This window comes from Macaca fascicularis, chromosome 10 (assembly GCF_037993035.2).
Source record: "Macaca fascicularis isolate 582-1 chromosome 10, T2T-MFA8v1.1".
NCBI classification, from domain to species: Eukaryota; Metazoa; Chordata; class Mammalia; order Primates; family Cercopithecidae; genus Macaca; species Macaca fascicularis.
The window spans coordinates 10,859,914-10,878,197 of record NC_088384.1 but is presented as its reverse complement, the minus strand read 5'-3'; the positions used below and the strand labels follow the sequence as shown (position 1 = coordinate 10,878,197).

Sequence of the window (18,284 nt, the reverse complement as noted above, 5' to 3'; positions counted from 1 at the left end):
TAGAATGGGGGTCCTAATCACTCCTCCTCCCTCGTTGCAGGCCCTGTGTGACCTGATGCTGTTTCTTCTCCTCTGCTTCAGTATTTGTTCAATCCAGAGGTCCAGGTTGGAAAGCTTCTGGATCTCATTCAGACTAATGCACAAATAATAAAGTATCATCCTCTTCCTACTTTGCATATGCTATTTATTTCCTGTGGAGGTCCTCCACCCACTGCTTGGTGTGTTTCTAGTTCAAGTGTCGCCTTCTGGTCCCACAGTTCAACAGAGTTAGGTCCCGCTTCCTCATGCTCTCAGAGCAACTCCTGAATGTTTACAGCACATTTCTCATCAGAACTCACCAGCGGTACAATTTTAAGTTGTTTTTGTCTGACTCCCACGCTGAACAATGAGATACATGAGGGCAGAGACTATTATTCATCTGTATAATCCCAGCAATTTGCATAGTGTTTGGATATGGCAGACAATCAAAAATGATTTCTTAAATGAATATAACATTATTCTTAGAAGAGGAATTTGCAATTTAAGAAGGTCCTCCATATGATACCCACACAGGGAACCACCTACTTGACTGGCCATCCAGTTTGCCAGTGGGTTCTACAGAAACCAAAGCAAAACAAGAATGAGGTGCACGTGACACGATTACATAAGCAGTGCCCTTAGGGTAGATCATTTTGGTGACTCCAATTAAAGCAAAGAAATAAACGAAGGTTACTTTTTTTTGTGGGGGATGGAGTCTTGCTCTGTCATCCACGCTGAAGTGCAGTGGCATGATCTCGGCTCACTGCAACCTCCACCTCCTGGGTTCAAGCGATTCTGCTGCCTCAGCCTCCCAAGTTGCTGGGATTACAGACGCCCACCACCACACCCAGCTAATTTTTGTATTTTTAGTATAGACAGGGTTTCACCATGTTGGTTAGGCTGGTCTTGAACTCCTGACCTCAGGTGATCTGCCCGCCTTGGCCTCCCAAAGTGCTGGGATTACAGGCGTGCGCCACGGCGCCCGGTCTAGATGGCTTACTTTTAAGGACATCTGAAGAATGTAGCATGGCAGGGTAAAAAGTCAGCCTCAACTAGGAATCCCTACCCCTATTCATGACACGTGTGACTGTAGATAAATTACCCTTTAAGCTTCAACTACTTCATCTGTTAATGGAAATAAACTCCATACGCTGGAGTTGTTACAAGGATATCAAGATGTATATAAATTAATTGTAACTAGCATTTAGTGGGCATTCAGTTTCTTGCATGGAAGTTTCAGGACCCACTCTCATGCTCTATAACTAGTTTCAAACAGATTTCTCCTTCCTTTTCAATGTCATTACAGACTGAACCCCATTTGCTGGGTCCCACAGTTCACTGTCCAGTATGTACCTGCCACACATTTTTTGAACATCTCTTTGAGTGTTGTGGTAGGCACTGGTCTCTCCCTTTCCTTGACTCTCATACCATCTCCTAATTTCTTTTTCACTCTGTCTTTAGTAGTTTTCCTTCTTCTCCCACTTAGCCTCTAGAAAACTTTTTTTTTGCTCATTAAGCCCACTGAATGCACTTTTCAGGGGCAACAAGTATGTCCCAGAAAGATCAGCACTAACCTTCAATTTACATAGTAATAAAGCCCTCCCACTGCTCCTGTGAAGGCAAAACAAAACAAACAAAACGAAACAAAACAAAACAGGCCGGGCTTGGTGGCTCACACCTGTAATCCCAGCACTTTGGGAGGCCGAGGCGAGCGGATCATGAGGTCAGGAGATCGAGACCATCCTGGCTAACATGGTGAAACCCCGTCTCTACTAAAAATTGAAAAAAAAAAAAAAAAAAATCAGCCGGGCGTAGTGGCAGGCACCTGTTGTCCCAGCTACTCGGGAGGCTGAGGCAGGAAAATGGCGTGAACCTGGGAGGCGGAGCTTGCAGTGAACTGAGATTGCGCCACTGCACTCCAGCCTGGTGACAGAGGGAGACTCCGTCTCAAAAAACAAAACAAAACAAAACAAAACAATCAGGTTCTCAATCAGTCACTTTTTTGTGGTGGGTGGGGGGTGCGGGGTAAAGGCTCTTGCTCTGTCACCCAGGCTGGAGTGCTGTGGTGCGACCACAGTTCACTGCAACCTCTGCCTCCTGGGCTCAAGCGATCTTCTCACCTCAGCCTTCCAAGAAGCTAGGACTACAGGCATGAACTGTGGTGCCCAGCTGATTTTTTTTTTTTTAAAGCAATTGAGACGGGGTCTTACTATGTTGCCCAGGCTGGTCTCGAAGTCCTGGACTCAAGTGATCCTCCTGCCTTGGCCTCCCAAAGTGTTGGGATTACAGGTGTGAGCCCTGGTGCCTGGCCTCAATCAGCCACTTTTAGTGCACACATAAATATCCTACAAATGAGGCTTTGTGTATGTTGGGTATTCTGGTGACATTCCACACTGTCAGGCAAGTAATTAATTCACTTGCCCAGAGAAGGGCTTTTGGCTCCGCAAGTCACCATTCTTTAGCTTTTCAAAAGAGCCAAGGTGAGTCACTAGCTCAGTCAGTGACGCTGCCATTAAACCAGCTCATGTTTTACTGATTAACTGATAAGTGTCTGGGAAACTTGACTACTAAATAAAATATAGAATTACTGGATTTGGCTTTTTTTGAGAAGATACAACAAAGGAAAGTTCCCAAAAAAGAAATGTTCACAATTAAAACAAACAGAAAGTGGAAAAGCTGCCCCAAAGCAAAACCTAGTTCATTTGCTTGGTTCAAACAGCTTTTATTAAGCACATAGATATGCCCTGTACCGTGCCAGATGCTCTCCCGTATCTACAGCTGTTAATCATCACAACGGCTTTGAGAGGTCATCATTTCTACCTGACAGATGAAGACCCGGAAGCTCAAAAGGTCAAGTGATTTGTCTGTAGCTGCAAATGCTAACAAAGTGACGGAATGAAAACTGGAACCAGATCTGGCTCAAAATCCAGAGTGCCTTCCACTAAACCACAGATACATCTATTCAAATAGCCATATCCCTAACCAGTAACAATGATATCATAATAGTTGTCACCAACATTTATCTAGCTCCTCTCATGTGGCAAGCCCTGTGCTAAGCAACTTACGTATATGATCTCATTTAATCCTCACAATCACCCTATGAGGTAGGTTTATCAAGATCTCCATTTCATAGTTGAAGAAACCAAGTTTCATAAAAGCTCAGTAACTGCTTAGTTCCCACAGCTGGTAAGGAGTAGGACAAGTTTGCACCTAGGTCTATCTAATTCCAGAACCCATTCTCTTAATCATTACACTAGATTGCAGGAAACTCAAACTCTAGTCCTGCTTCTAAAGAGGCAAGTCGTTTGATAGTTTTCTCTCAATTTCCTTGCTAGTTAAATGGGGATATTGTTACTTGTCCCTACCTATTTCACAGAAATATTAGGATTATAAAATGAGAAAGTATATAAGCTTTCAAAAGGGAAATTGCTATATAAATCTAGGTACTGTCTAAAGTTTCACTCAGATCTTCCCTATTCCACAGTCACCAAGGGATTTGGCTGACATCATTAGCTCTCAAACGTCCTCTGAAGTGGAGAGTATTATCTCCACTTATCAAACAGCAAATTACAAAGAGATGGCGTAAAATGCTAGTCAGCAACAGAGATGGGAATAAAACCCAAGATTTCTAACTCCCATTGAATATGTTCTTATGACAGATCTATTTCTGCATTTCTTACTTAACTGTAGAACAGACAAGGGTAGAAATATGACAGTGCCCGCTTCAAAACACACATTAAATACTTACAGAAATTCAATTTTCTACTGCGGTGACACTAATACAATCCCTAAGGTTCTTAATTCTCATATTCTAGAGAAACTGCACAAAGTATCAAAAATAAAAAATTCCCTTTTCCCTAGTACAGACTTCAGCTCTTCAGTTTTCTCAAACAACTTATGGTTACAAAACTAGGTGGGTTACTAACTAGTTTCAACTGGTGAGTTGAATTTCCATAAGGAACATAACTCAATGTTAAATTGTTTCCTCATAAAATCAGAAAAAGAGAAGCATCAAACACATTCTCACATCATAAATAGCTAATAGAGCTATATAATTTGAATTGGAAATTATCCTAACAGACCAACTTGCAGTATTCTGAGCTCAAAATTCAAGTTCCAAAGGGAACAGCATAATTAAAACAATAATGAAAACACACACGGCACCTTTATGATCATTCTTCTCCTATTCAGAAATCAAAATAATGTTGTACTTCCCACTCAAGGTCTGCCACAGGCACATAAAAACCTTAAAGTAAAATTAAAAAGTAGTAAAAACAATTCTGTCTTCAATTCTCTGACTTAAATAGGGGATGAATGTTCAGTCCTCTTCCCAGATTATTAGCTCCTGCTAATTTTTGTTTGCTAGAACAATACGATGATCTTTAACAATCATATACTTTGAAATTACCACAGGGACTAAAGAGGAAATTAGAGAAGGAAATTTCCAGTCTCAAAATTGAATTAAATCCTAAAGAATGAAGTATTTCATTATTACTCTCTCTGACTGAATCATGGACTTATAAATCAAAAACCTGCCATTTTGTTATAGGGACAAACACGAAGTCACAGAAATCCAAAGAACTGCTCTACTAATGTCAAGAAAATTTGCTTCTTGAGTGGGTCGAGATATCTAAATCCACTCCTAGTCACATAATAAAAGCCCTACCACCTAAACAACGTGCTGTGAGTAGAAAGCAAAAGATGACATAGGACTCCTAGATTTTTCAGAGGTTGTTTGAATACATTAATCTCTTTCGTTTGAGAAAAATCTTTATCTTGATGTCCATAATTGAAACCAATCACTTCTGGTGGGTCAGGGGGTCCTATGGTCTCTGGACCTTTAATGTGGCTAAGAATCCCCCAGGGATGTTAAAATACGGAGCAGGATTCAGAAACTCTGGGTTGCATGCCCAGCAAGCTTGTGGCAGTGTCATTGTCTGATGGACTACACTGAGCAATAGGACTCTAAGGAAGGTTTCCAAATGAAATAACCTCAACCAGATGTTTATTTTCAAAATATACAGCCTACACCAAGTTTATAACGGGAGATAATATTCCAGACCTCAACAAGATACCTGCTCCCCCTCTTCTCATTTTTGTGATTTTTCCCATCTGGTTGCAAACTCAACGTAATACCTTAATGAAGAGCAATTTTCAAGAGTATCTTTTTTGTGCTGACCATTTATTGGGACTTGACTGACCAGGGCTTGCAAGGATGGACACAAAACTTCAAGTCTTTCATAATGAAAGTATTGATTCAAAATAAATATTCTAAAAATTATGTCAAACACTAATGAATAAGTGACATTTACCAATAGTTTATAAGAGAATCGTTTTGGATGAACAATTTTCATTTCGCAAAATAAATCACTCATATCCTAAAAAGACACCTCTCCTTAAGCAGGAAAACAAAAGCCCAACAAAAATCAAGTCATGCCCGTGGCACAGCCTTAATGTTAGTTTTAGGGAGGAAAACGCCAACACTGAGACATACAAAAGTATTTGAGGAGAATTACACGTTATTAAATTTGTCCTAGAACCTGGGGGAGTTCAGGGAAAGAAAACAGCTGGTATATTTAAGAAAAATTTAAATAGAAAATATTACACATGAGAGCAAAATAGTCCATTTCTCTTAAGAAAACCAATAAACACTCACAAACTTTCATTTTTAGGTTTTCAACAATGTTTTTTTCATATTAGTCCAACTGCCACCAGTTAGCATGACAATTAAGGTGACAACAGGTCCAGTTTGCCATACTCCCTGTACACCCTTGGATGCTTTTCAAGCCAAAGAGGGTAACATTTGTGGTGGGAGGAGCCAGAGTCAAAGGAGAATCATTTCTCTTCACTCACGAGGAAACCTCCCTCTTGAGCATCTTCGGAATTTTTCATGGGAAGGCATCTCAGTGTGTGTGTGCACGCTTTAGCCCCATAACTGTGAAGGTGGCAGCTGTCAGTTTCTCATAAACAAGGAACATGAGAGCAGCAGTGAGGACTGTCTGCAGCAGTTTGGCTTCCAGGCCTTTGTAGAGTCCCAGTATTCCAAAACGCCTAAAGGGAAAGAGGTTTGAAAAAACAGAAGTCAGCTCCTGCATCAGAGAACATGCTGCCTAGATAGCTACAGCACTTTGATGAGAACAAGCAGTGGAGGTTTTAGATTCAACACAGACTTCTGCTGTCAAAGTACTTCTTACCTTTAAAGGTATTTGGGGACTGATGAAAGTTTAGTATTCATGAACCACTAATACTTTGTCTTTATAGTCACCATTAATTAGCAGAATGTTGACAGTATCCCACTGAGGATGCAGATCCTGAAACCTCCTGAAACCATCTTAATGGCAAAATCTGTGATCTAACTAAGAACTTCTGGATCTTCACTTTAATGCTAATTCAGTTATTTCAACTTAGTCCCTAAATGGCAGGACAGCTACCAATATGTTTAGATCATTTCAGCTCAATATAACGAAAGAGAAAAATGAAAAGCTACCTGATTCTCAAACTTCCCATACATTTCATCCTCTCACTCGGTGGTTTTCAAATTTAGCAGGCATCCAAATCACCTGAAAGGCTTCTTAAAACATACATCGCTGGGTCAATTCCCAGAGTTTCTGATTGACTAAGTTTGGGATGAAATTCAAGAATTTGCATTTCTTCTTTTTACTAGAGACAGGGTCTCACTATGTTGCCCATGCTGGTCTCCGACTCCTACGTTCACGTGATCCTCCAAGCCTCAGCCTCCCAGAGTGTTGGGATTACAGGCGTGAGCCATTGCACCCAGCCCAAGAATGTGCATTTCTCACAAGCTCCCAGATGAGGAAGAGGAGGATGCCAGTCACCCAGGCTGGAGTGCAGTGGCGAGATCTTGGCTCACTGCAACCTCCATCTCCTGGGTTCAAGCCATTCTCCTGCCTCAGCCTCCCGAGTAGCTGGGACTAAAGGCATGCGCCACCACGCCTGGCTAATTTATTTTTATTTATTTATTTTTATGAGACGGAGTTTCGCTCTATCGCCCAGGCTGGAGTGCAGTGGTGTGATCTGCGCTCACTGCAAGCTCCGCCTCCCGGGTTCACATCATTCTCCTGCCTCAGCCTCCCAAGTAGCTGGGACTACAGGCGCCCACTACCACGCCTGGCTAATTTTTTGTATTTTTAGTAGAGACGGGTTTCACCACGTTAGCCAGGATGGTCTCAATCTCCTGACCTTGTGATCCACCCATCTCGGCCTCCCAAAGTTCTGGGATTACAGGCGTGAGCCACCGCGCCCGGCCTTTTTTTTGTATTTTTACTGGAGACGGGGTTTCATCATGTTAGCCAGGATGGTCTTGATCTCCTGACCTCGTGATCTGCTCGCCTCAGCCTCCCAAAGTGCTGGGATTACAGGTGTGAGCCACCGCACCCAGCCACAGATTTTGGTTCTTACAAATAATGTCGTAAATTTGGAAGCAATCTACATGTCCATCAACAGATAAATGGATAAAGAAAATGTGGTACTTATATAAAATGCAGTACTATTCGGCCGTCAAAAAGAATGAGAGCTTGTCATTTGTAACAACATGGATGGAACTGGAGGTCATTCTGCTAAGTGAAACAAACCAGGCACAGAAAGACAAATATCGCATGTTCTCACTTATTTGTGGGACCTAAAAATCAAAACAATTGAACTCATGGAGATAAAGAGTAGAAGGATGGTTCCCAGAGACTACTGGGAAGAGTAGTGTCACGCGGAAGGCGGGGATGGTTAATGAGTACAAAAATAGAGAGTTTGAATAAGACCTTGTATTTGCTAGCACAACAGGTGACTAGAGTCAATAATAATTTAATTGTACATTTAAAAATAACTAAAAGAATATAATAGGACGGTTTGTAACAAAAAGAATAAATGTTTGAGAGGATAGATACCCCATTTTCCATGATGTGATTATTATGCTTTGCATGCCAGTATCAAAACATCTCACGTACCTCAAAAATATACACCTGCTATGTACCCACAAAAATCAAAAATTAAAAAATAAAAAAAAAAAAAGCCATTAATAACATCTGTATACAAACTTTTGTGTAGACATATGCTTTCATTTCTCTTGGGTAAATACCCTGAAGTGGATGGCTGGGTCCTATAATAGGTGTGGTACATATAAATTTTTTAAAGAAAATGCCAAATTGCCTTCCAAAGCAGCTGTACCATTCTATATTCCCACCAGGAGCATGAGAAAGTAAGTTCTGTGGCCGGGCGCGGTGGCTCACGCCTGTAATCCCAGCACTTTGGGAGGCCGAGGCGGGCGGATCACAAGGTCAGGAGATTGAGACCACGGTGAAACCCCGTCTCTACTAAAAATACAAAAAATTAGCCGGGTGCGGTTGTAGGCGCCTGTAGTCCCAGCTACTCGGGAGGCTGAGGCAGGAGAATGGCGTGAACCCGGGAGGCGGAGCTTGCAGTGAGCCGAGATCGAGCCACTGCACTCCAGCCTGGGTGACAGAGCGAGACTCTGTCTCAAAAAAAAAAGAAAGTAAGTTCTGGCTGCTCCAACATCCCTCCCAATACTTGATATAGTAAGTATTTATTTTTTACTTTATACCTATTCTTTGTCTTTTATTGTATTTTATTTTTTGATAGAAGGTCTCACTCTGCTGCTCAGGCTAGAGTGCAGTGGCACAATCACGATTCACTGCAGCCTCAACCTCCTGGGTTCCAGCAATCCTTCCACCTCAGCCTCCTGGGCAGCTGGGACTACAGGTACGCACCAGCACGCCTAGCTAATTTTATATTTGTGTTGAGACAGGGTCTCACTATGTTGTCCAGGCTGTTATCAAACTCCTGAGTTAAAGCAATCTGCCTGCCTCGGACTCCCAAAGTGCTGGGATTATAGATGTGTGCCACCATGCCAGCCTAATTTTATCGTTTAGTCCCTTAAATGTTCTTTTTTTTTTTTTTTTTTTTGAGGCAAGGTCTTGCCTCTATAGCCCAGGCTGGAGTACAGTGGTGCCATCATAACCCAGCATAGCCTCGATCTGTCGGGCTCAAGTGAATCTCCTGCCTCAGCCTCATGTGTAGCTGTGATTACACATGTGTGCCACATGCTTGGCTAATTTTGTAAATATTTTTTGTAGAGACAGGATCTCACTACTTTGCCCAGGCTGGTCTTGAACTCCTGGCCTCAAGTCATCCTCCTGTCTCAGCGTCACAAAGTGTTGGGATTACAGGCATGAGCCACTGTGCCCAGCTGCACATTTTATTTTAATAACAAATTTATTTTCAAAATATCTTGTATCTAGGAACACTAATAAAGTTATAAGAGCTTCTGCTTCAAAGGAGGTCCCTGACATACCTGACTTCACTAAGTGTCAGTTTCTTTAAATGAAACAGGAAATGGCAATAGTTCTTAACTCACAGAGCTACTGTTAGGATTGCGATTACCTACGTGTAGCCTCTAGCTCAGTGTCTGCCACACAGCAATCCAATGAAAATGTTAGCTACTCTTACCATCATCATCATCATCACTATTATTACTTTTTCCACTGCCCCCTCCCTTCTCCAGTACTCCTATTCTATAGGCAGATGTTACATTGCTAAGAGGGGTCATAGGATATGCCACTGATGAAAGCACCACTCAGGGTGACTGGAGTATAGAAGGGTTCTCTTTCTGAAGGAGTTCTGTATATTTGTGGTTTTTTTTTTTTTTTTTTTTGAGACGGAGTCTCGCTCTGTCGCCCAGGCTGGAGTGCGGTGGCCGGATCTCAGCTCACTGCAAGCTCCGCCTCCCAGGTTTACGCCATTCTCCTGCCTCAGCCTCCCGAGTAGCTGGGACTACAGGCGCCCGCCACCTCGCCCGGCTAGTTTTTTGTATTTTTTAGTAGCGACGGGGTTTCACCGTGTTCGCCAGAATGGTCTTTATCTCCTGACCTCGTGATCCACCCGTCTCGGCCTCCCAAAGTGCTGGGATTACAGGCTTGAGCCACCGCGCCCGGCCAGGAGTTCTGTATATTTGTAACTAACAAAGAATAACAACCTGAACTTTTCCATAATTTCCCAAAATACTGTCATACTGTACTAGGCTCCTAAAATGGGAAACGTCTAAGCACAGCAAGCAAGGGAAAGGTTTTGGACCGAGGCAGTAGTGTGAGAGAGGGAAATGCCGTCCCTGGCAGAGACGGCTGCTGAAGGAGAGCACGGGATGCGAGGCATCTGCAAAGCTCACCTTACTCGTTGGTGAAGAAGATAGAGAATATTCCGAAGACTTCCCAATGTTCTGTTTTCTGGGTTTAGTCTATGACGCCCAAACTGAGGAAAGAGGGAAAAAAAAGTAAGTACTGTTGCTGCTTTTAAAAATCTTCATTACTATCTGGAGAGGATATTATGTTGGAGCAGTATCTTATAGCATACATTAATAAATTTATCCAGTTAGTACCATAGATTTCTTTTTTTCTTTTTTTTTTTTTTTTTTTTTTTTTTTTTGAGACGGAGTCTCGCTCTGTCCCCCAGGCTGGAGTGCAGTGGCCGGATCTCAGCTCACTGCAAGCTCCGCCTCCCGGGTTCACGCCATTCTCCTGCCTCAGCCTCCGGAGTAGCTGGGACTACAGGCGCCCGCCACCGCGCCCGGCTAGTTTTTTGTATTTTTTAGTAGAGACGGGGTTTCACCGTGTTAGCCAGGATGGTCTCGATCTCCTGACCTCGTGATCCGCCCGTCTCGGCCTCCCAAAGTGCTGGGATTACAGGCTTGAGCCACCGCGCCCGGCCTAATTTTTTTTTTTTGAGACTGAGTCTCGCTCTGCTGCCCAGGCTGGAGTGCAGTGGCCGGATCTCAGCTCACTGCAAGCTCCGCCTCCCGGGTTCACGCCATTCTCCTGCCTCAGCCTCCTGAGTAGCTGGGACTACAGGCGCCGCCACCACGCCCAGTTAGTTTTTTGTATTTTTTAGTAGAGACGGGGTTTCACCGTGTTAGCCAGGATGGCCTCGATCTCCTGACCTCGTGATCCGCCCGTCTCGGCCTCCCAAAGTGCTGGGATTACAGGCTTGAGCCACCGCGCCCGGCCAGTACCATAGATTTCATTAAACCTGTATTTTTCAACTGAGTGAAATATTTCAATTAAATAAGCGAAAATAAGAAAAATTTTTCTTTTCTTTTCTTTTTTTTTTTTTGAGACATCTTCTCACTCTGCCACCCAGGCTAGAGTGCAGTGGCGCAATTTTGGCTCCACCTCCCAGGTTTAAGCAATTCTCCTGCCTCAGCTTCCCGAGTAGTTGGGATTATAGACATGTACCACCACGCCTGGTTAATTTTTGTATTTTTAGTAGAGACGTGGTTTCACCATGTTAGCCAGGCTGGTCTCAAATTTCTGACCTCAAATGATCCATCAGCCTTGGCCTCCCAAAGTGCTGGGATTACAGGCGTGAGCTACCACGTCCGACCTAAGAAAAAGTTTTCAATGAAGCAAGCATAGTAATTTTCATTTTATAGAAATGTATAGGAAAATTCTACCTCAAAATAAAAAAATATGCCCAGGATGATGATTTAGATATTGATGGTAGTAACTTCCACTTCTTTAGGAAATTCTGAGAAACGAATCATTTAGGACCTCTGCAGTCTAAGCTGTTCACATTATGTGTTTACATTATAAAAGTGTTAAAATACATTTACAAGGATGCTACTGAATTCCCTTATATTAAGTACCAATTTTAAAATAATACATTAGTAAAAATGCTTTTAACAGAAAGTACTAATTTTTCTGAACTGGAATACTCTCACTAACACCCCTATTTTATCTAGCAACAAGCCTTTTGAAATTTTTCTTCAAAACAGATCTTGCATCTGTCCTTATCCCATTCCTCTCCTCTTTAGTGCCGCCACCATGGTCCAGGCCACCATCCTCTCTCGCCTGTATTACTGAAATGGCCTCCTACTAGATTGCCCCTGGCTTTCTCTCTTAGCTTTCTGACCAGTTCACCACATCATAGCCACAACAATCTTCTCCAATTGTAAATCACAGCACATATTCTCCAGCTTAAAGCCCTTCCCATCACATATTCTCAGCTTCCAGTGCTGAGGATAAAAAATCCACATTCCTCACCTACGGTTTCCCTGCTACTCTTGTAATCTCACCCTGAGCCACTCTACTGCCATAGAGGCCTTCTTTCAGTCCCTAGGATGCACCAAATTCTTAGTACATTGATATGGTTTGGCTGTGTCCCCATCCAAATCTCACCTTGAATTGTAATAATCCCCACATGTCAAGGGCAGGGCCAGGTGGAGATAACTGAATTATGGGGGCGGTTTCCCCTATACTGTTCTTGTGGTAGTAAGTCTCACGAGATCTGATGGTTTTATAGGAGGAGTTCCCCCTGCACTTGTCCGTGCTGCAGCCATGTGAAGAAGGACATGTTTGCTTCCCCTTCTGCCATGATTGTAAGTTTCCTGAGGCCTCCCAGCCATGCTGAAACGTGAGTCAATTAAATCTCTTTCCTTTACAAATTACCCAGTCTCAGGCAGTCCTTTAGAGCAGCATGAGAAAAGACTAATACACACATCATGCCCCCCCCGCCTGGAATGCACTTTCCTCCACTGTGCCTGGCTAGGGCCTTACCCTCCTTTGCATCTTGATTTAAACATCCCTTCTCAAAGAAGCCCACCTCCAATCATGCTATCTAAGAAGATCCCCACCATGCCCCTCTCCAGTAAATAATTTCCTTTATAGCTCTTTTTTCAATTTGTAATTACCTATTTATTTTATTTGTTTACCTGTTCATTCTAACTTCCACTAGCTCCATGAGGACAGGGATTATGACTTTTATTTACCACTGCATGCCCAGTTCCTCCCACAGTGCAGATGCTTAGTCAATATTTGAACAGATAAATAACTGAATGAATTAAAAAACAGAAATTTGAGAGTGCTTCAGAAAAGCTAAATCATTCATTCTTCCTGAGTGAACTAAAGGAATCAGCCTCTGACTTTGTAAAGGATAATCCCCCCTGGGGCACCAAACCAATAAACTTGAATGAGAAGGAAGCAAAGTTATGCTTTCCTGAGGTCTTTAAAGAACTTGTCTCCACATTTGTGTTTTCTGAGACATTATGTTACCTAAGAAATCACAAATGCAAACTTCATTCTAAACCAATGACAGCCAGCCTAGTTAAGCAGAATATCAAATAAAAAAATGGGGGCCAGGCACAATGGTTCATGCCTATAATCCCAGCACTTTGGAAGGCCAAGGCAGGAGGATCGCTTTAGTCCAGGACTTTGAGACAAGCCTGGAAAACATGGTGAGACCTCATCTTCAGAAAAAAAAAAATTTAATTAGCTGGACAAGGTGGTGTATGCCTGTAGTCTCAGCTACTTGGGCGGCTGAGGCAGGAGGACTGCTTGTGCCTAGGAGGTCGAGGCTATAGAGACCCATGTCGCACCACAGTACTCCAGCATGGGTGACAGAGGGAGATCCTGTCTCAAAAAAAGAAAAGAAAAGAAAAGAAAAATAAATGGATAAGGAATACTCTGGCATACCAACTAACTGCTTTATTGCTTTATTAACACTGTTTTAAATCAAGAGACCACATATATTAGAATGCTGTTTGACCAGATGCGAAAAGAACTCCAGCACTCACCCTCAGAATTGACTGTACCGTCTGCATGGGATAGGTAAGCGTGGTGGCAATCGCTTTGGCTACTGCACCAATGATGAACACATCCAAGGAAGAAAGCTGGAAAGCAAAGAAAGAACAAACCATATCAATCAAGTCAACAAGAAGGTGTCAGAGAGAATTATTTTACTGCTTTCAAAATCAGGGATTACCTTCATCCGTTTCTTTAAAAGCTGCCGTTTTAAACCTTCATAGAACATGAACTGGATGGCAGGATTGAAGACCAACAGCAATGAGGGAAATGTGCCATTCCATAAAGCCGAGATTCCTTCATCTCGAATGATCTGATGAAAAGCATCTAAACAAGAAATCAGGGACTTTTGAAAAGCATGATGACAACCCCCTAACTAGAGAAGACAACGTGAATTCCGTTCAAATGTACCCAGAACACAAACCATACTGGTTCTATAAAGATCTCCTTCTGGCAGCTGGGTACAATGGCTCATGCCTGTAGTCCCAGCACTTTGGGAAGCTGAGGCGGGTGGATCACGAGTTCAGGAGTTCGAGACCAGCCTGGCCAGCGTGGTGAAACCCTGTCTCTACTAAAAATACAAAAATCAGCTAGGTGTGGTGGCACGCGCCTGTAATCCCAGCTACTTGGGAGGCTGAGGCAGGAGAATTGCTTGAACCCGCGAGGCAGAGGTTGCAGTGAGTCAAGATTGTACCACTGCACTCCAGCCTGGGTGACAGAGCAAGACTCCGTTTCAAAAAAAACAAAACAAAACAAAACAAGATGTATTTCTTGCAATGATAGTTTGGGGGCAAGTTTATCAGTTAATTACTTTTTGATAATCAGACACTGACAGTCACCAAGTTATTGAGAGACCAACTTCAATCACAGGCAACTGTTCCTGACGATCCGGAGTTAGAACGTCCAATTCTCCTAAGTCATTATCAGCATCACTGGGAATTCTGGATTACACAAAACTGTGAAGTGAGCCCACATCTTTCACAAAAAAGTCCAGTACAAGAAAAGATAAGATCGTTTCCTGGAGTTTATTATACAGGATTTGACTTTTAAAAACCACTATTTCACTACAAAGATTGATGTATGGGAAAGGAGAACCTGGCAGTGTCGTACTATTGAAAGGCAGAAGCTCAAAGATACCAGATACCAATCTGGTGTCTATCCAAAGACAACACTAGAATAAAAAAGTATAGATTATTCTTCAAAAATATTCATCCCCTCCCACTGATACTCCTTGGGAGCAGCATAATTCTCTACCCCTGGTCTTGGGTTTGGCTATGTGATGTGCTTTGGCCACTGGGATGTCAGCAGACAAGGTGCCAACAGGGTTGAAAGGTGTTTATACTGTTGGGTGTGTCCTCTTGGACCTTTTGCCATCACAATGAGAAGAATATGCTCATGCTCGTCCCAGAAAGAGGAGAGACATGTGAACTGAGACTGTTAGGCTAGGCTCAGCCTAGATGAGCCAAATCCACGTCAATCCACAGACACATGTGTTAAAAAAAAATGTTATTGATGAATGCCGAGATTTGAGGTTGTCTGTTATGTAGCTATTTTTTTTTAAAATTATACTTTAAGTTCTAGGGTACATGTGCACAACATGCAGGTTTGTTACATACAGATACATGTGCCATATTGGCATGCTGCACCCATTAACTCGTCATTTACATTAGGTAAAAGCAATGGAAACAAAAGCCAAAATAGACAAATGGGATCTAATTAAACTAAAGAGCTTCTGCACAGCAAAAGAAACTACCATCAGCGTGAACAGGCAACCTATAGAATGGGAGAAAATTTTTGCAATCTACCCATGTGACAAAGGGCTAATATCCAGAATCTACAGAGAACTTAAACAAATTTACAAGAAAAAAAATCAAACATCCCATCAAAAAGCGGGCAAAGGATACGTTATGTAGCTTTATGTGGCAACATATTCCAGATACAAAGAAGAAAGAAAACCCTGAAATAGAAATTCTGTGAAGAGATACTTACCAATGATACCTTTGTAGTTCGTTGGTACAATGTCTTCATTCCTGAATTTTGCCCCTTGCAGCTTCAGTCTGGTGTTTACCACCCAGAGTGGAGTTGTTAGCAACACGTTAACTACTCCTTTAAAAAAGAAAGATGGAGAGAAAAAGGGAAAGCAAAATGTCAGCTTTTAAGCTTTGCTGTTTTAAAGCTACATACTAATATTCCATTTATATCTCTGTCACTGACCTCTTAGGAGACCTAAGGTAAGGTGTTTCTTTGTGCCAGGGTACAACACAAGCCACTACTGTTAGAAGCGATTTGGAAGCTTTGCTGAGAGCAAAATGGCTGGCAGCAGCACCTCTCCAGATGAAGAGCAACAAGTTCCCTCATTTGTACAATAGGCAATCTATATGTCAATTTACATACCATTCAAAGTAGCAATTGCGATATAGTCATAGCTTTAAATATAATTTTAACGTAACAGCTTTAGAGATGGGAGTGGCTTATACCTAACATGCTAAGTCCATAACAATATCAGATAAAACACACAATTTACAACTCTTAAGTAGCTCACATGGTTTGAAGTGAGTATGGATCTGGTACAATGAGTGACAGGGGTGGGACAGGAAGTGGTGACATTTAAAAATGCCTTCACAGAGACAGCTCACTGAAGAGTTCCTCATTGCTTAGAGAATTAGGATAGGCAGGCAGCAAGCATCAGTTAAGTGTCACAAAACACCTGAAACAGCTTCACAAGCATCATGATCCTTACAAGCTTAAAGATGGGGATCTTGGCCCCCCAAGGTTGCCTCAGAGTAGAACAATACAATGAGCCAGGTGCTTCTTTTTTGAAAACACATGATCCCAATTTAACACCATCTTGAGATATTAAAATATTCCTCACCAGTCCTGAAATGATTAAAAAAAAAATACCAGATAGAATTGTAACAAAGTGCCTGACACATGGTATATACTTTATAAATAAATATTTGTTAAATAAATAGTGGAACAAATGAAGCAATGAACAAACTCAGTAAAAAAGTGCACATCCAGCTCTCTGGCTCTATTCAAGATCTGAAGAACCAAGAGAAAAAAATCCTAAGGAAGAGAAGTCTTTTACTAAAATTCATTTAAAGACAATTGAAGAAATAAAGTTTTAAGAGTCTCAAAATATTATATATAGGAAATGCAGTCTAACCAAGGATAAACTTGACAAAACAGCCAAGAGATTCAAATTCAGTGTTTTCATTGGTTGCATACAGTTGTTAAAGATATTTTGCTGCCTGTCTCTAAGGAGCATTATGAGAGCACATTTCTCAAAATAAAAGATATCACCTAATAATTTTATCAGTCATATTTGTCATATTTTTATAGATTCACAGAACATTAAGAAGTCATCTTTAGTTATAACTTAAAATATTCATACATTGTCTAATACATACATAATCTAAAAAACCCTTAGTTACAGAGTCTTGCTAGTCTCATTTTTTCAAAAGCACCCATGCCCCAGAGGCCATTATAGAAGGATATTAACACATTCCTATTTGCCTAGATTTTAGAACATATTCCTATTCAATGCAATGCACACTTCACTTAACAGAGAAAAACTAACAGTCAGAAAAACCAGACTAGAAAGTGCTACTGAGCAGTCTACTACATTTGTTTTAAGAGAAAAGGAGGACAGGAGAGCTCAGGAGCAGAGATTACAAGCTTCTACAGATACGGTAGAAAGGCAAAGTGCACCCACCTTTCTAAACAAGTGAAATATGCTGCCTGTTAAATAAATTCTTTAGAAATCAAAATTTTCTTCATTTAAGAGGTAGGCACATACAAAAACACTTAGGGGGCAATGCAACTAAGATAAAGATCTAACCATTCTTTAAAATTCTGCTTTCACACCCAGTGTGGTGGCTCATGCCTGTAATCTAAACACTTTGAGAGGCCCATGTGGGAGGATCACTTGAGCCCAGGAGTTCAATAGCAGCCTGGGCAACAGAGGGAGACTCCATCTCTAAAAAAAATATTAAAAATTAGCCAGGCATGGTGGCACACTCCTGTGGTTCCAGCTACTCAAGAGGCTGAAGTGGGAAGATCGCCTCAGCCCAGGAGGTTGAGGCTGCAGTGAGCTGTGATTGTGCCACTGCACTCCAGAGCCCAGGCAACAGAGTGAGACCTTTTCTTATTAAACAACAACAACAACAACAACAACAACAAAACTGCTTTCCTATCCCCATTATTAACACAAGCAGAAAAACTAAAAGGATTCTTCTAAAGGACAACCTCAAGTACAAAAATGAACTACATTACTTACATAACAGATTATAAAGTCCTTGTAAGAACATTTGGTATTTCAAAGCTTTTTATCTGAGAAGTTCAAGTACTTTTTTCACCCTCTAAGTCAAAATAAATGGAGGAGTACTTTTTAACCACTATAATTTTATGGGTTCTGAGAGAAGCTACTCAAAATACTTGGGAATCCAAAACTTTACTAAAACTTGCAACCTGTATCATCAAGCAAAGGTCAGCATTCCACTGAGAGAAGCATGCCACAAACCATTCGTGAGTACCAACCCCTGACAGGCCCAAAGGACAAAGAAAATTGTCTGCTTTTTTATAAGCCCGTGTAACTCTTCTGCCAGTTCCGGCCAGGCGCGGCGGCTCCCGCCTGGAATCCCAGCACTTTGGGAGGCTGAGGCAGGT

At 41.9% G+C, this 18,284-nt stretch overlaps 1 protein-coding gene across 5 annotated transcripts in view; it reads right to left on the bottom strand.

Moving 5' to 3' along the window:
* Nucleotides 1–2,719: 2,719 nt before the first annotated feature.
* Nucleotides 2,720–18,284, bottom strand: part of SLC25A17 (solute carrier family 25 member 17) — a 55,585-nt gene continuing 40,020 nt past the window's right edge. For all 5 annotated transcript variants that reach the window (XM_005567180.5, XM_065522094.2, XM_065522093.2 and 2 more), the window contains 5 exons: nt 15,606–15,722; nt 13,798–13,943; nt 13,610–13,705; nt 10,211–10,293; nt 2,720–6,069 (listed from right to left, as the gene is read on the bottom strand). In XM_005567180.5, the coding sequence (XP_005567237.3) occupies nt 5,922–6,069; nt 10,211–10,293; nt 13,610–13,705; nt 13,798–13,943; nt 15,606–15,722 (590 nt within the window). In that variant the 3' untranslated portion in view covers nt 2,720–5,921. The remainder of the gene's footprint in view (nt 6,070–10,210; nt 10,294–13,609; nt 13,706–13,797; nt 13,944–15,605; nt 15,723–18,284) is intronic.